The 13,765-nt window shown below is 47.1% G+C and overlaps 1 protein-coding gene across 1 annotated transcript in view; it reads left to right on the forward strand.

Moving 5' to 3' along the window:
- Nucleotides 1–13,765, forward strand: part of TRAPPC9 (trafficking protein particle complex subunit 9) — a 707,343-nt gene that overhangs the window by 65,534 nt on the left and 628,044 nt on the right. Inside the window, exons 10-11 of the mRNA XM_075352837.1 lie at nt 4,188–4,314; nt 8,198–8,340. Of these exons, the coding sequence (XP_075208952.1) occupies nt 4,188–4,314; nt 8,198–8,340 (270 nt within the window). The remainder of the gene's footprint in view (nt 1–4,187; nt 4,315–8,197; nt 8,341–13,765) is intronic.

Here is a 13,765-nt window from a genome sequence, read left to right on the forward strand (position 1 = left end):
CAGAGTATTTCAGAAGAGGGGTCCCAGCAGCACAGAGTACTTCAGAAGAGGGATCCCAGCAGCACATGGTGGAAATAACAGGGTCAAAGCAGCACAGAGTATTTCAGAAGAGGTGTCCCAACAGCACATGGTAGACATAACAGGGTCCCAGCAGCACAGAGGTTTTCAGAAGAGGGGTCCCAGGAGCATACGGCAGAATAACAGGGTCCTAGCAGCACAGAGTATTTCAGAAGAGGGGTCCCAGCAGCACAGAGTATTTCAGAAGAGGGGTCCCAGGAGCATACGGCAGAATAACAGGGTCCCAGCAGCACAGAGTATTTCAGAAAAGGGGTCCCTGCAGCACAGAGTATTTCAGAAGAGGGGTCCCAGCAGCACAGAGTATTTCAGAAGAGGGGTCCCAGGAGCATACGGCAGAATAACAGGGTCCCAGCAGCACAGAGTATTTCAGAAAAGGGGTCCCTGCAGCACAGAGTATTTCAGAAGAGGGGTCCCAGCAGCACAGAGTATTTCAGAAGAGGGGTCCCAGGAGCATACGGCAGAATAACAGGGTCCCAGCAGCACAGAGTATTTCAGAAGAGGGGTCCCAGCAGCACACGGGAGAAATAACAGGGTATCAGCAGCACAGAGTATTTCAGAAGAGGGGTCCCAGCAGCACAGAGTACTTCAGAAGAGGGATCCCAGCAGCACATGGTGGAAATAACAGGGTCAAAGCAGCACAGAGTATTTCAGAAGAGGTGTCCCAACAGCACATGGTAGACATAACAGGGTCCCAGCAGCACAGAGGTTTTCAGAAGAGGGGTCCCAGGAGCATACGGCAGAATAACAGGGTCCTAGCAGCACAGAGTATTTCAGAAGAGGGGTCCCAGCAGCACAGAGTATTTCAGAAGAGGGGTCCCAGGAGCATACGGCAGAATAACAGGGTCCCAGCAGCACAGAGTATTTCAGAAGAGGGGTCCCAGCAGCACGCGGGAGAAATAACAGGGTATCAGCAGCACAGAGTATTTCAGAAGAGGGGTCCCAGCAGCACAGAGTACTTCAGAAGAGGGATCCCAGCAGCACATGGTGGAAATAACAGGGTCAAAGCAGCACAGAGTATTTCAGAAGAGGTGTCCCAACAGCACATGGTAGGCATAACAGGGTCCCAGCAGCACAGAGGTTTTCAGAAGAGGGGTCCCAACAGCACATGGTAGACATAACAGGGTCCCAGCAGCACAGAGGTTTTCAGAAGAGGGGTCCCAGCGGCATACGACAGAAATAACAAGGTCCAAGCAGCACAGAGTATTTCAGAAGAGGGGTCCCAACAGCACACAGCAGAAATAACAGGGTCCCAGCAGCACAGAGGTTTTCAGAAGAGGGGTCCCAACAGCACAGGGCAGACATACCAGAGTCCCAGCAGCACAGAGTGTTTTAGGACAGTGGTGGGGTTTGGTGATCTGAGGTTGGTGAGGTTAGGGCTGGATGTGACGGGCCGGTGCGGGGGGTAGGGGATTGACACATGCTCGAGGTCAGACTGAAGGATCCACAGCAGCACAGAGTATTTCAGTAGACAAGTATGATATATTTTTTGGGGGGAGGGAGCGCTGTCCACTGATGTAGGGATATTCGTGGGCTCAGGACTTGTCATTGGCCACATAGAGGGGGTCAGAAGCAGCGATGGTTGGTGACATTGCCGCCCCCAAGGTCGCTACTCCTCTCGCCGGCACAGCGACCGGCCATTATTACAGCCGTCATCCCCGACAATTGTCCTGCTGGGCTGCGACGGATACACGGGGAATGAAGCTATTCTCCCCGCTCCGTCCCGCTCCTGACGTTAGGACAATGCAGATAGATGCCACTTCATTACTCTAATTAAACAGCTCTATTTAATTCCCCGGCGTCTGCATGTGGCTCCGCCGCACCGGCCATGTCACCGCTCCGCCGCACCGGCCATGTCACCGCTCCGCCGCACCGGCCATGTCCGCTCATCTGCTGAGCTTGCACACTGCCCAACCTTTCTTCTGTGAGATACATGAAAGGCGTGCAATTAATTTTAGCCGAACAAATCCATCACACGAGGCGACTCCTCATGCAGGAAGAGATCGATAAAGCCTTCATCAGGACCGGCCGAGGAAGAGGAGGAGGTCAGCAGCCCCCAACACCGGCACGCTGGAGGGGGGGGGAGGTCAAGGTCACCCCATTTACCTAATCTCAGGAGGGGCACTTTTTCTGATTCAGTTCCCTTGGTCACCCACAGATGAGGTCTTAAAGGGATGTCCCGTAAATGCGTATCCAAGACTGGCGATACATGTACTGTATGATTACTGATGATTACTGAGAGTACCGCTGGAGACCCACCGATGTATGAAACCTGGGGGTCCCAATGTTCAATGTGAAGGGAGCTGTAGAACGCATGTACAACCATGGCTCTATTCATTGTCTATAGGACTAGTGGTCGCACATGCTCACTACTGCTCTACTCATTGTCTATAGGACTAGTGGTCGCACATGCTCACTACTGCTCTACTCATTGTCTATAGGTCTAATGTTCACACATGCAAACTACTACTCCATTATATAGTCTATAGGAGTGGTGGGTACACATACTCAGTAATCGTTGTCTATAGGACAGCTGGTCGCACATGCTCACTACTGTTCCACTCATTGCCTATTGGTCTAGTGGTCACACATACACTTTACTGCTCCATTCATAGCCTATAGGAGTGGTGGGCACACATCCTCAGTAATCATTGTCTATAAGAGTGGTGGTCGCACATGCTTACTACTGCTCCACTTGTTGTCTATAGGACTGGTGGTCACACATGCTCATTACTGCTATATTCATTGTGTATAAGACTGGTGGTCACACATGCTCATTACTTCTCCTCTCATTGTCTATAGGACTGGTGGGTGCACATGCTTATTACTGCTCCACTCATTGTCTATAGGACTGGTAGTCTCCAATGGTCATTACTGCTCCTCTCATTGTCTATAGGATTGGTGGTTGCACATGCTCATTACTGCTCCACTCATTGCGTATAGAACTGCGGTCTTCCATGCTCATTACTTCTCCTCTCATTGTCTATAGGACTGGTGGTCACACATGCTCATTACTGCTCCATTCATTGCGTATAGAACTGGTGGTCTCCCATGCTCATTACGTCTCCTCTCATTGTCTATAGGACTGGTGGTCTCACATGCTCATTACTGCTCCTCTCATTGTCTATAGGACTGGTGGTCTCACATGCTCATTACTGCTCCATTCATTGTCTATAGGACTGGTAATCTCCCATGCTCATTACTGCTCCACTCATTGTCTACAGGACTGGTGGTCGCACATGCTCATTACTGCTCCACTCATTGTCTATAGGACTGGTGGTCACACATGCTCATTACTTCTCTCATTGTCTATAGAACTGGTGGTCACACATGCTCATTACTGCTCCACTCATTGTCTATAGGACTGGTGGTCGCACATGCTCATTACTTCTCTCATTGTCTATAGGACTGTTGGTCGCACATGCTCATTACTGCTCCACTCATTGTCTATAGGACTGGTGGTCACACATGCTCATTACTGCTCCATTCATTGTCTACAGGACTGGTAGTCACACATGCTCATTACTGCTCCACTCATTGTCTATAGTACTGCTAGTCTCCCATGCTCATTACTGCTCCACTCATTGTCTAAAGGACTGGTGGTCACACATGCTCATTACTTCTCTCATTGTCTATAGAACTGGTGGTCACACATGCTCATTACTGCTCCATTCATTGTTTACAGGACTGGTGCTCACACATGCTTATTACTGCTCCACTCATTGTCTATAGGACTGGTGGTCACACATGCTCATTACTGCTCCACTCATTGTCTACAGGACTGGGGGTCACACATGCTCATTACTGCTCCATTCATTGTCTACAGGACTGGTGGTCACACATGCTCATTACTTCTCTCATTGTCTATAGAACTGGTGGTCACACATGCTCATTACTGCTCCACTCATTGTCTATAGGACTGGTGGTCACACATGCTCATTACTGCTCCATTCATTGTCTACAGGACTGGTGGTCTCACATGCTCATTACTACTTCACTCATTGTCTATAGTAGTCTTAGTTGCATGTCCTCATTACTGCTCCATTAGCACAAGGGAGTTAGCCCCTTTGCCATCTTTTTGACTTTTTCATTGCTTTCTCCCCCTTCTATAGAGAAAAAGGACGTGGCGCAGAGTCTGGAGAGCTACACCTCCAAATGTGCAGGCACCATGGAGCCCATCCAGCTACCCGAGGGCCTGACGCTGCCGCCCGTGCCCTTCACTAAGCTGCCCATTGTCAGGTCTGTACCAGTCTGTGTGTTTTTTTTTTACTTTTTTCTTGTATTTGTTCTCCACAATAAAAAAAGATCACTGTAATCAAAGAATTATTTATTTTCCCAATAACGCCCCTAAAAGCAGACGGCTGCCATATAACCATGGGCGGCCAGAGTCCCCCCCCCCCTCCACCCCCCCGCAGAGAAAACATAAAGCGGACACCAAAATAAGCAGTGTTTATTCACAAAAAAACCTTCAACCTGTTCACATCACAAAGCCTAGCGAGCAACTAAGCGCAGAAAATCATTAGGGGGAAATGTGCAGCAAATTATAGCGGAATAATGTGCAAAATCTGCTGTGAAATGACTGCGCATTTATGTCCCTGGAAGATAAGGAACGGAGGAGTAAAAACCTGCATCCATCCTGCCCCATAAAGCTGAAGGTCCAGCGCTCGGTGCCGCAGAAGGGTTAACCGCCATCAGCGCTGCCAGACGTATGATAAATGCACAGGCTGCTCCGCGTCCCAGAAGGCAGATCTCTGATCTGCTCATACACAAAAAGTCTGTAATGGGGTCACCTCCCGCAGCGTGATTGTCACCCCCTCTCTGCCTCTCATCTTCACAACAAAGGGGGAAAGTTCTCAAAAGGTGACAGTCCCATGTGCAGGCGCCTGCTCCACTTTCCCAGCGTTACCATTATAGTTCCATCATCTTTCTTACTAAATAAAGCCAAGAAGTAAGGCAGCAATACACATATACCCCGACATGGGCATTACCCCTGTACTGTGACATCACTGTGTGTATTACCCCTGTACTGTGACATCACTGTGTGTATTACCCCTGTACTGTGACATCACTGTGTGTATTACCCCTGTACTGTGACATCATTGTGTGTATTACCCCTGTACTGTGACATCACTGTGTGTATTATCCCTGTACTGTGACATCACTGTGTGTATTACCCCTGTACTGTGACATCACTGTGTGCATTACCCCTGTACTGTGACATCACTGTGTGTATTATTCCTGTACTGTGACATCACTGTGTGTATTATCCCTGTACTGTGACATCGCTGTGTGTAATATCCCTGTACTGTGACATCACTGTGTGTATTATCCCTGTACTGTGACATCACTGTGTGTATTACCCCTGTACTGTGACATCACTGTGTGCATTATCCCTGTACTGTGACATCGCTGTGTGTAATATCCCTGTACTGTGACATCACTGTGTGCATTATCCCTGTACTGTGACATCACTGTGTGTATTACCCCTGTACTGTGACATCACTGTGTGTATTATCCCTGTACTGTGACATCGCTGTGTGTAATATCCCTGTACTGTGACATCGCTGTGTGTATTACCTCTGTACTGTGACATCGCTGTGTGTATTACCTCTGTACTGTGACATCACTGTGTGTATTATCCCTGTACTGTGACATCACTGTGTGTATTATCCCTGTACTGTGACATCACTGTGTGTATTACCCCTGTACTGTGACATCACTGTGTGTATTATCCCTGTACTGTGACATCGCTGTGTGTAATATCCCTGTACTGTGACATCGCTGTGTGTATTATCCCTGTGCTGTGACATCACTGTGTGTATTATCCCTGTACTGTGACATCGCTGTGTGCATTACCCCTGTACTGCGACATCGCTGTGTGCATTACCCCTGTACTGTGACATCACTGTGTGTATTACCCCTGTACTGTGACATAACTGTGTGTATTATCCCTGTACTGTGACATCACTGTGTGTATTATCCCTGTACTGTGACGTCACTGTGTGCATTATCCCTGTACTGTGACATCACTGTGCGTATTATCCCTGTACTGTGACATCACTGTGTGCATTATCCCTGTACTGTGACATCACTGTGTGTATTACCCCTGTACTGTGACATCACTGTGTGTATTATCCCTGTATTGTGACATCACTATGTGTATTATCCCTGTACTGTGACATCACTGTGTGTATTATCCCTGTACTGTGACATCACTGTGTGTATTATCCCTGTACTGTGACATCACTGTGTGTATTATCCCTGTACTGTGACATCACTGTGTGTATTATCCCTGTACTGTGACATCACTGTGTGTATTATCCCTGTACTGTGACATCACTGTGTGTATTATCCCTGTACTGTGACATCACTATGTGTATTATCACTGTACTGTGACATCACTGTGTGTATTATCACTGTACTGTGACATCACTGTGTGTATTACCCCTGTACTGTGACATCGCTGTGTGTATTACCCCTGTACTGTGACATCGCTGTGTGTATTACCCCTGTACTGTGACATCACTGTGTGCATTATCCCTGTACTGTGACATCACTGTGTGTATTATCCCTGTACTTTGACATCACTGTGTGTATTATCCCTGTACTGTAACATCACTGTGTGCATTATCCCTGTACTGTGACATCACTGTGTGCATTATCCCTGTACTGTGACATCACTGTGTGCATTATCCCTGTACTGTGACATCCCTGTGTGCATTACCCCTGTACTGTGACATCCCTGTGTGCGTTATCCCTGTACTGTGACATCACTGTGTGTGTTATCCCTGTACTGTGACATCACTGTGTGTATTATCCCTGTACTGTGACATCACTGTGTGTATTATCCCTGTACTGTGACATCACTGTTTGTATTATCCCTGTACTGTGACATCGCTGTGTGTATTATCCCTGTACTGTGACATCGCTGTGTGCATTACCCCTGTACTGTGACATCGCTGTGTGCATTACCCCTGTACTGTGACATCGCTGTGTGCATTACCCCTGTACTGTGACATCACTGTGTGTATTACCCCTGTACTGTGACATCACTGTGTGTACTATCCCTGTACTGTGACATCACTGTGTGTATTATCCCTGTACTGTGACATCACTGTGTGCATTATCCCTCTACTGTGACATCACTGTGTGTATTACCCCTGTACTGTGACATCACTGTGTGTATTATCCCTGTACTGTGACATCGCTGTGTGTATTATCCCTGTACTGTGACATCGCTGTGTGTATTATCCCTGTACTGTGACATCCCTGTGTGTATTACCCCTGTACTGTGACATCGCTGTGTGTATTACCCCTGTACTGTGACATCGCTGTGTGTATTACCCCTGTACTGTGACATCGCTGTGTGTATTATCCCTGTACTGTGACATCGCTGTGTGCATTACCCCTGTACTGTGACATCACTGTGTGTATTATCCCTGTACTGTGACATCACTGTGTGTATTATCCCTGTTCTGTGACATCACTGTGTGTATTACCCCTGTACTGTGACATCACTGTGTGTATTATCCCTGTACTGTGACATCACTGTGTGTATTATCCCTGTACTGTGACATCACTGTGTGTATTATCCCTGTACTGTGACATCACTGTGTGTATTACCCCTGTACTGTGACATCACTGTGTGTATTATCCCTGTACTGTGACATCACTGTGTGTATTATCCCTGTACTGTGACATCACTGTGTGTATTATCCCTGTACTGTGACATCACTGTGTGTATTATCCCTGTACTGTGACATCACTGTGTGTATTATCCCTGTACTGTGACATCACTGTGTGTATTATCCCTGTACTGTGACATCACTGTGTGTATTATCCCTGTACTGTGACATCACTGTGTGTATTATCCCTGTACTGTGACATCACTGTGTGTATTATCCCTGTACTGTGACATCACTGTGTGTATTATCCCTGTACTGTGACATCGCTGTGTGCATTATCCCTGTACTGTGACATCGCTGTGTGTATTATCCCTGTACTGTGACATCGCTGTGTGTATTATCCCTGTACTGTGACATCACTGTGTGCATTATCCCTGTACTGTGACATCACTGTGTGCATTACCCCTGTACTGTGACCTGCTTCTGCTTTCCTCCAGGTCAGTGAAGCTTCTCAATCTGCCGATTATTTTACGGCCTCAGAAGGTGAAGAATTTAGTGGGTCAGAGACTTTCCACGAAAAGCCCCTTCATCTACTCCCCGATCATCGCTCACAACCGGAGCGAGGAGAAGAATAAGATCGGTGAGTGCCCTTTGTGCCCTGAGTGTGCCCTGATTCCCTGTTACCTCTCAGGATCCGTCCTCTGCTGATTCGGTTTCCGGTGCTTAAGGGGATAAGGATTAAGCCAACCTGACTCCAGTCACATCCAGAGCTGCATACAATTCTGTGCCCGTCCCCTCCATGCACACAGTGTGGGATACAACCTCTCGGCTCCACTGTTTATATCCGTCTTCTAAATGTATATCTGCCTCGAAGCTTCGGATGTGACTAGAGCAGAAAGTCCTTAACATAAACCTCCTCAATCTATGGCGAGGACCTCGACAACTTCTTCTTCCCGGCACCTTTTTACCGCCCCGGAGAACATGACGGAGCGGCGCGCTCTTCCCCTCTAATTAAACGCGCTGCCACTTTGTATTTCATTTTAACGACCCCAGTGACAGCCGCATCCGAGTTGTGGCGGTGTCGGTGCTTTTCATTAGGAGCCCCGGAACGCGGGGGATCAATATGGCGGCCTGGGAGTTTTGCAGATTGATTGATCGGCGCCGATTCTGAGATCTCTTTCCAAGAAACTTGTTGATCAATATTACAAAGGGGAGAGGAAAATCACCGCCTGATGGGGATGTAGTCCCCGCGCTTGTTTCCGCGCTCCCTATCGGACATTATTACTGTCAGATAAAATTATTTCCATGGAGGTAAAGCGTCTTGTGCGGAGTCGAGATAATGTAGCGGATTCTCGTGCACTCCATGATGAGTCCCCGGCTTCTTCTGGGGAAGCGGTTAATCATCTTCTCCAGATTTCAGATTTGTAACAAGTCGCCAGCGCACAGCTCATTCCACCTGCACTGATACATTGTAACAAGCCACCAGCGCACAGCTCATTCCACCTGCACTGATACATTGTAACAAGCCACCAGCACACAGCTCATTCCTCCTGCACTGATACATTGTAACAAGCCTCCAGCGCACAGCTCATTCCACCTGCACTGATACATTGTAACAAGCCGCCAGCGCACAGCTCATTCCACCTGCACTGATACATTGTAACAAGCCACCAGCACACAGCTCATTCCTCCTGCACTGATACATTGTAACAAGCCTCCAGCGCACAGCTCATTCCACCTGCACTGATACATTGTAACAAGTCACCAGCACACAGCTCATTCCACCTGCACTGATACATTGTAACAAGCCTCCAGCGCACAGCTCATTCCACCTGCACTGATACATTGTAACAAGCCACCAGCGCACAGCTCATTCCACCTGCACTGATACATTGTAACAAGTCACCAGCGCACAGCTCATTCCACCTGCACTGATACATTGTAACAAGTCACCAGTGCACAGCTCATTCCACCTGCACTGATACATTGTAACAAGCCTCCAGCGCACAGCTCATTCCACCTGCACTGATACATTGTAACAAGCCTCCAGCGCACAGCTCATTCCACCTGAACTGATACATTGTGACAAGCCTCCAGCGCACAGCTCATTCCACCTGCACTGATACATTGTAACAAGCCTCCAGCGCACAGCTCATTCCACCTGCACTGATACATTGTAACAAGCCACCAGCGCACAGCTCATTACACCTGCACTGATACATTGTAACAAGTCTCCAGCGCACAGCTCATTCCACCTGCACTGATACATTGTAACAAGTTACCAGCGCACAGCTCATTCCACCTGCACTGATACATTGTAACAAGCCTCCAGCGCACAGCTCATTCCACCTGCACTGATACATTGTAACAAGTCACCAGCGCACAGCTCATTCCACCTGCACTGATACATTGTAACAAGTCACCAGCGCACAACTCATTCCACCTGCACTGATACATTGTAACAAGCCACCAGTGCACAGCTCATTCCACCTGCACTGATACATTGTAACAAGCCGCCAGCGCACAGCTCATTCCACCTGCACTGATACATTGTAACAAGCCTCCAGCGCACAGCTCATTCCACCTGCACTGATACATTGTAACAAGCCTCCAGCGCACAGCTCATTCCACCTGCACTGACACATTGTAACAAGCCTCCAGCACACAGCTCATTCCACCTGCACTGATACATTGTAACAAGCCTCCAGCGCACAGCTCATTCCTCCTGCACTGATACATTGTAACAAGCCGCCAGCGCACAGCTCATTCCACCTGCACTGATACATTGTAACAAGCCTCCAGCGCACAGCTCATTCCACCTGCACTGATACATTGTAACAAGTCACCAGCGCACAGCTCATTCCACCTGCACTGATACATTGTAACAAGCCTCCAGCGCACAGCTCATTCCTCCTGCACTGATACATTATAACAAGCCACCAGCGCACCGCTCATTCCACCTGCACTGATACATTGTAACAAGCCTCCAGCGCACAGCTCATTCCACCTGCACTGATACATTGTAACAAGCCTCCAGCGCACAGCTCATTCCACCTGCACTGATACATTGTAACAAGCCACCAGCGCACAGCTCATTCCACCTGCACTGATACATTATAACAAGTCACCAGCGCACAGCTAATTCCACCTGCACTGATACATTGTAACAAGTCACCAGCGCACAGATCATTCCACCTGCACTGATACATTGTAACAAGTCACCAGCGCACAGATCATTCCACCTGCACTGATACATTATAACAAGTCACCAGCGCACAGCTAATTCCACCTGCACTGATACATTGTAACAAGCCTCCAGCGCACAGCTCATTCCACCTGCACTGATACATTGTAACAAGTCACCAGCGCACAGATCATTCCACCTGCACTGATACATTGTAACAAGCCTCCAGCGCACAGCTCATTCCACCTGCACTGACACATTGTAACAAGCCGCCAGCGCACAGCTCATTCCACCTGCACTGATACATTGTAACAAGCCACCAGCGCACAACTCATTCCACCTGCACTGATACATTGTAACAAGTCACCAGCGCACAGCTCATTCCACCTGCACTGATACATTGTAACAAGCCTCCAGCGCACAGCTCATTCCACCTGCACTGATACATTGTAACAAGTCACCAGCACACAGCTCATTCCACCTGCACTGATACATTGTAACAAGTCACCAGCACACAGCTCATTCCACCTGCACTGATACATTGTAACAAGTCACCAGCGCACAGCTAATTCCACCTGCACTGATACATTGTAACAAGCCTCCAGCGCACAGCTCATTCCACCTGCACTGATACATTGTAACAAGTCACCAGCGCACAGCTCATTCCACCTGCACTGATACATTGTAACAAGTCACCAGCGCACAGCTCATTCCACCTGAACTGATACATTGTAACAAGCCTCCAGCGCACAGCTCATTCCACCTGAACTGATACATTGTAACAAGCCTCCAGCGCACAGCTCATTCCACCTGCACTGATACATTGTAACAAGCCTCCAGCACACAGCTCATTCCACCTGCACTGATACATTGTAACAAGCCTCCAGCGCACAGCTCATTCCACCTGCACTGATACATTGTAACAAGCCTCCAGCGCACAGCTCATTCCACCTGCACTGATACATTGTAAGAAGCCTCCAGCGCACAGCTCATTCCACCTGCACTGATACATTGTAACAAGCCTCCAGCGCACAGCTCATTCCACCTGCACTGATACATTGTAACAAGCCTCCAGCACACAGATCATTCCACCTGCACTGATACATTGTAACAAGCCTCCAGCACACAGCTCATTCCACCTGCACTGATACATTGTAACAAGCCTCCAGCGCACAGCTCATTCCACCTGCACTGATACATTGTAACAAGTCACCAGCGCACAGCTCATTCCACCTGCACTGATACATTGTAACAAGCCTCCAGCACACAGCTCATTCCACCTGCACTGATACATTGTAACAAGTCACCAGCGCACAGCTCATTCCACCTGCACTGATACATTGTAACAAGTCACCAGCACACAGCTCATTCCACCTGCACTGATACATTGTAACAAGCCTCCAGCGCACAGCTCATTCCACCTGCACTGATACATTGTAACAAGCCTCCAGCGCACAGCTCATTCCTCCTGCACTGATACATTATAACAAGCCGCCAGCGCACAGCTCATTCCACCTGCACTGATACATTGTAACAAGCCGCCAGCGCACAGCTCATTCCACCTGCACTGATACATTGTAACAAGCCTCCAGCGCACAGCTCATTCCACCTGCACTGATACATTGTAACAAGCCTCCAGCGCACAGCTCATTCCTCCTGCACTGATACATTGTAACAAGCCTCCAGCGCACAGCTCATTCCACCTGCACTGATACATTGTAACAAGCCTCCAGCGCACAGCTCATTCCACCTGCACTGATACATTGTAACAAGCCTCCAGCACACAGAGGGTCCACACTGGATACAATGATTGCATTCTTACAATTTGTGAAATACTTTAGTTTTTTTTAGTTGGAATTTGTAGATTTGTTTTTTGTTTTGGATTGACATTGTGACAGATTCCTTATAGTGGAAATGTCACAATCTTCCACTTTAGATCCTTAAACGTCACCCTCTTTGTGCTTCCCCTTACTCCGCGATCCTCTCCTCCCATTTACACATGAACTGTGAAGAATCCTCTGCGATGGAACAAAGACCGCGGCGCTTTGAGGTCTGAAATGTCCCAGTGTGACGCCTTGTGATCCCCGCTCTGCACTTACTGTCCCCAAAACGTCACACGTTACACCCTCCATTCAGTGTCTATACAGACATGATTGCATTTCTTTTCTTCCGAGGCCGTTCCCAGGAGCCGGGTGATCTGCGCTTCTTTTCATAGTTTGTCGAGAATTATCCTCACCTTTTGGCTTGTACATGAATATTGGCTCCGCAGAACAATGCACAAAAACAGAGAGATCTCAGTAATAGGGCTACAAAGGGATTTTGGAACCTCGGTCCGATTGTTTCCACGCATTAGAATATGTTGAAGAATTAGTAAAACTTTGTTGTAAAATTCAACAAATTTATCAAATTGGTTCATCTTGTTTAATCAATTAGGTGCATCTTTTTTAGATTGTTTAGTTCCTTTGCGGCAAAAATTTTACCAAAATTTTGTCTCATTTTATTAATTGTTGTAATAGATTGGTAGCTAGTATGGTATGTTTTTTTTTTATTTGTGTATTATTTTTTTTTGTCTCTCAGTGTCTGCCTTTAAATAACACCATACATGTCGCACGCTGAAAAGTTAGTTAAAAATGTTTATATATTAAGTATGTCAAAAGGAAAAGAAGTCTGAATTTTTTTTTAACTAAATTAAGGATTCATAAAATATAACAACTTATGTAAAGTTATTAAATTATTATTATTATTATTGTTATCATTATTATAATTTTATTATTATTGTTATAGTTTTTATTGTTTACTATTATCATTTAATATCAGCATTATTATTATTAGCATTAATAATAATAATAATAATAATATAAACAAAAATGATAAACAATAC

The sequence above is a fragment of the Anomaloglossus baeobatrachus genome, chromosome 6 (assembly GCF_048569485.1).
Source record: "Anomaloglossus baeobatrachus isolate aAnoBae1 chromosome 6, aAnoBae1.hap1, whole genome shotgun sequence".
NCBI classification, from domain to species: Eukaryota; Metazoa; Chordata; class Amphibia; order Anura; family Aromobatidae; genus Anomaloglossus; species Anomaloglossus baeobatrachus.